Below are 4,480 nucleotides of genomic sequence, written 5' to 3' on the forward strand. Positions count from 1 at the left end.
CATCTGAACTCGACTGTGGCAGCTGAGCTCAGTACAGTCCTCGAAACCCACAAGGCTGACAGGCCAGTTAGCTCCCAGAGTTACTTTTAATCTAATCAGCCGTTTCAACATAATATTTTTCATAGTAAGTGTATTTGGCCAGATATACAGCAATATCTAGCATCCAACACCATCCGTGGTTAAAAGGATCCCATATGCCGAGAGCCTAACTAAGGGGTAGGTTCGGTCATTGCAAAGGGGTGCTTGAAATCAAGGGTTTACATGTATATACATACTAATACATTGTTTCATGAGGGTGCTTCTGCAGAGGCAACCCCCTCCCTGGAGCCACCCATGAGAATTCTCTGGGGGGTTTTGCCAAAATTACCACTGAACAATAGCAAATATTACAGACTGACTTTAGTGAAGAATCCCATCACCTGAGAGCCTCTCAGATAATATAGAATTTCTAAAATGTATTACTACAAGTGCTTTTCAAGACACCCAAATTCACTTTACATAATCAGCAATAATCATCCAGATAAGGCAATAGAATCTCATTAAAATCAGCAATAATCTAAAAGTACACTAAACATGAGGGGAGTAACGTTAGAACATGAATTCTCTCCCAATCGGTAGATATTACAGCTTTCTGGAACACATGAATGGACGTTGTATCCAACAGACTGCATCATTCTGCCCGAAGTCACCTGGGAAAGAGGGTCATTTGTTTGTTTAAATGTAGCAAAAAAAGGAACAACATTACCTTTAAAATGTATTTTTACATCTATCAAAATGTTTGATGAATAACATCGTACCTCCAAAGTTCATCTCCATACAATGCTCATGGCCATTTGTGTTGTCGTTCCCAGCAACATGGATGTAGTTATCGGGTTGCCCCTTGCCCCAGTTCTGGTAGCTAAACCTGGACCCATCGCTCCACAGCCAAAGACCCTCCTAAAGAGCATACAAGCAGATGTGTAACCAGCAGACACTATACATTATATAAAAATGATTTAACCACGTTTTGAAGCGAAAGTGTTTGTTTACAATTACATTGTTTACAAACAATGGAGTAAAACAAGTTTATATTTCGGGTAAGGCACCACTAGGCATTTATAATTATATTCTAAAAGAATCAACGCATCTGACTGTATAGGTTTCAGGAGTGTTAAACAGAGTGCTTCTGACCTTGATGGCATCGTTGGCTCCAATCCAAGTGCGCTGGGCTCCGTTGGCACCACTTTGGATGACTGACTGAAGGAAGTTATACTGGGAGAGGCTGTGCACTGACGCCAGGTTACCTCCCAATAGCAAACAGTAATGCTGAAGAGAGACAGAGAGAGAGAATCACACAAAGGTAGAATATATATATTTTTTCTAACCTTTATTTTGACAGGTAAGTCATACTGAGACTGGGGTTTCTTTTACAGATGAGCCCTGCATAAATACTATCAATCACTTACAATATACATTATAAAACATATGAACAACAGACACATTTATCCACATAGATGTCTCCAATATTTACTCTGAACTGACCAAGTGGGACCAGGACATGTCATTTCAGAGAGCTCCGTAAGGTGTTCCACGTGAAGAGCACAAACAAACTAAATGCAGCTTTATCCAACTCTGTGGAGACCTTAGGGGCCTCCAGTGTTATCCAAGTCTGGGACTGGGTTTGGTTATTTGGAAGTCTAAATTGAATTAATAATGATAGATAGGTAGTTTCTGTATGAGTATCTAAATATAAAGAGAAGGAATAGCATGTCAAGTTTTAGTTTAGCAACCCTGTTAAACACACTAATCCTATGATGTTTAGAATTAGTAAATCTGGCCCTAAATATGGACATTTACAGGTACCTCTGCCTCTGGCCATTTGGCCATGATGGGGACGTAGTGATAGCAGTGTGTCTCATATCTGTGCCAACCAGGTGGGCATGATGAACTCCTGGTTTGTAGTCCCCCTTTCTCCTTCGCTCCCATCTCCTCAGACTCTGTAGGGGGGGAGAGATATCATGCAGTATCATGATGAAATTATTAGTTCCGTCAACACAATCTGAGTGGTCAAAAGTGCGTTCCAACAGTGATGTTACTGAACACAGCACCACAGCTCTCTGTGCGTTATCAGTCCATTAACATTAGCAAACCAACACAATATTATAGCTTTCTGCAGGTTTCAGAAATCTTGTTGATATGGGATTGAGGAAGGCATTTTACCAATTGGCAGGTTGCGTATCAGGTTCTCAATAATTTGATTCTCTGTGTCATTCAGATCTCCTACAACAAAGAGAGACAAAGACAGAGGAAAGATTAATACTCATGTGGTCTTTAGCGTGTAGAATGATATAATCAAACTGCATCTGATGAGTGAACAGGTAATCAAACCATTGATAAGAATACCTCTACTACCTACACATCATTAAACACCTCTTATCTACACTGTAAATAAAAGGAGTACACTTAAAATATGGGGGAAACTATGAGGTGTATCTCTCTTACTTGCATCACCCAGAGTAAAGGCAGCGCTGAGAAGCAGAAATATGGTCAACATCGTCATGGTCATACTCTCCTGAGAAAAATAGAGAGAAAGAGAGATAGAGACTTAAGACAAATTCAGCGTCAGACTGAGTACTTTAGAACGTAGGTGGAGGTGACTATAGTGGACTTACCTGATGTATAAGGAGTCTCTGGTAGGTTCTGTTCTGTTGGAGAAAGGGGGGCAGCTATATACAGCTGACCACAAGGAAGTACCTATAGTTTATCAATAGTTAACTCATATATTATCCATTTCCTTCTCATGGTGAGTTTATCAATCAAAAAGAGGAGCAAAGTACAGAGAGAGATCTGTACTTTGCTCATATACAGTGCATTCGGAAAGTATTCAGACCCCTTGACTTTTTCCACATTTTGTTACATTGCAGTCTTATTCTAAAATGGATTGAATTGTTTTTTTCCCTCCTCATCAATCTACACACAGTACCCCATAATTACAAAGCAGAAACTGAAATGTACATAAGTATTCAGACCATTTACTCAGCACTTTGTTGAAGCACCTTTTGGCAGCGATTAAAGTCTCGAGTCTTCTTGGATATAACGCTACAAGCTTGGCACACCTGTATTTGGGGACTTTTTCCCATTCTCCTCTGCAGATCGTCTCAAGCTGTCAGGTTGGATGGGGAGCGTTGCTGCATAGCTATTTTCAGGTCTCTCCAGAGAGGTTTGATCACGTTCAAATCCAGGCTCTGGCTGGGCCACTCAAGGTCATTCATAGATAAACCTGCATTGTCTTGGCCGTGTGCTTAAGGTCGTGTTGGAAGTTGAACCTTCACCCCAGTCTGAGGTCCTGAGCGCTCTGCTCTCTATACTTTGCTCCGTTCTGACTAGTCTCCCAGTCCCTGGCGCTGAAAAACATCCCGACAGCATGATGCTTCCACCATGCTTCACCGTAGGGATGGTGCCATGTTTCCACCAGACGTGACGCTTGGCATTCAGGCCAAAGAGTTCAATCTTGGTTTCATCAGACCAGAATATATTGTTTCTCATGGTTTGAGAGTCCTTTAGGAGACTTTTTTGCAAACTCCAAGCAGGTTTTCATCTGCGTTTTACTGAGGAGTGGCTTCTGTCTGGCCACTCTACCATAAAGGCCTGATTGGTGGAGTGCTGCAGAGATGGTTGTCCTTCTGGAAGGTTCTCCCATCTCCACAGAAGAACTCTGGAGCTCTGTCAGAATGACAATCGGGTTGTTGGTCACCTCCCTGATAAATGCCCTTCTCCCCCAATGGCTCAGTTTGGCTGGGTTGCCAGCTCTAGGAAGAGTCTTGGTGGTTTCAAACTTCCATTTAAGAATGATGGAGGCCACTGTGTTATTGGGGACCTTCAATGCTGCAGAAATGTTTGGGTACCGTTCCCCAAATCGGTGCCTCGACACAATCCTGTCTCAGAACTCTACGGACAATTCCTTCCACCTCAGGCTTGCTTTTTGCTCTGACATGCACTGTCAACTGTGCGACCTAATATAGACAGGAGTGTGCCTTTTCAAATCATGTCCAATCAATTGACTTCACCACAGGTGGACTCCAATCAAGTCAAAGAAACAGCTCAAGGATGATCAATGGAAACAGGATGCACCGGAGCTCAATTTCGAGTCTCATAGCAGAGGGTCTGAATACTTATGTAAATATGGTATTTCTGTTTTTTTTTTTACATTTGCAAACTTTCTAAAAACCTGTTTTTGCTTTGTCATTATGGGGTATTGTGTGTAGATTGATGAGGACATTTTTTTATTGAATCAATTTTAGAATAAGGCTGTAACATAGCAAAATGTGGGAAAAGGGAAGGGGTCTGAATACCTTCAGATTGCACTGTATACCAGTGGTGGAAAAAGTACTCATTTGTTATACTTGAGTAAAAGTCAAGATACCTTAATTGAAAATTGCTCAAGTGAAAGTCACCCGGTGAAATACTACTTGAGTAAAAGTATTTCATTTTAAATAAACTT

At 41.3% G+C, this 4,480-nt stretch overlaps 1 protein-coding gene across 2 annotated transcripts; it reads right to left on the minus strand.

The window, feature by feature from the left end:
* Window positions 1-381: 381 nt before the first annotated feature.
* LOC112217251 (galactose-specific lectin nattectin-like) lies at window positions 382-2,757 on the minus strand. Of its 2 annotated transcripts, none has more exons than XM_024377510.2 (7): window positions 2,652-2,757; window positions 2,482-2,551; window positions 2,200-2,259; window positions 1,843-1,976; window positions 1,132-1,305; window positions 798-936; window positions 382-689 (listed from the first exon to the last, which is right to left on the minus strand). In XM_024377510.2, exons 2-7 carry the CDS (start codon window positions 2,543-2,545, stop codon window positions 622-624), a joined length of 639 nt encoding a protein of 212 aa, XP_024233278.2. In that variant the 5' UTR covers window positions 2,546-2,551; window positions 2,652-2,757; the 3' UTR covers window positions 382-621. The 2 variants fall into 2 exon arrangements, with proteins under 2 accessions (XP_024233278.2, XP_024233279.2); XM_024377511.2 differs by having other exon boundaries at window positions 1,171-1,305; window positions 2,652-2,754.
* Window positions 2,758-4,480: the final 1,723 nt, after the last annotated feature.

This window comes from Oncorhynchus tshawytscha, linkage group LG17 (genome assembly GCF_018296145.1).
Source record: "Oncorhynchus tshawytscha isolate Ot180627B linkage group LG17, Otsh_v2.0, whole genome shotgun sequence".
Lineage (NCBI taxonomy): Eukaryota > Metazoa > Chordata > Actinopteri > Salmoniformes > Salmonidae > Oncorhynchus > Oncorhynchus tshawytscha.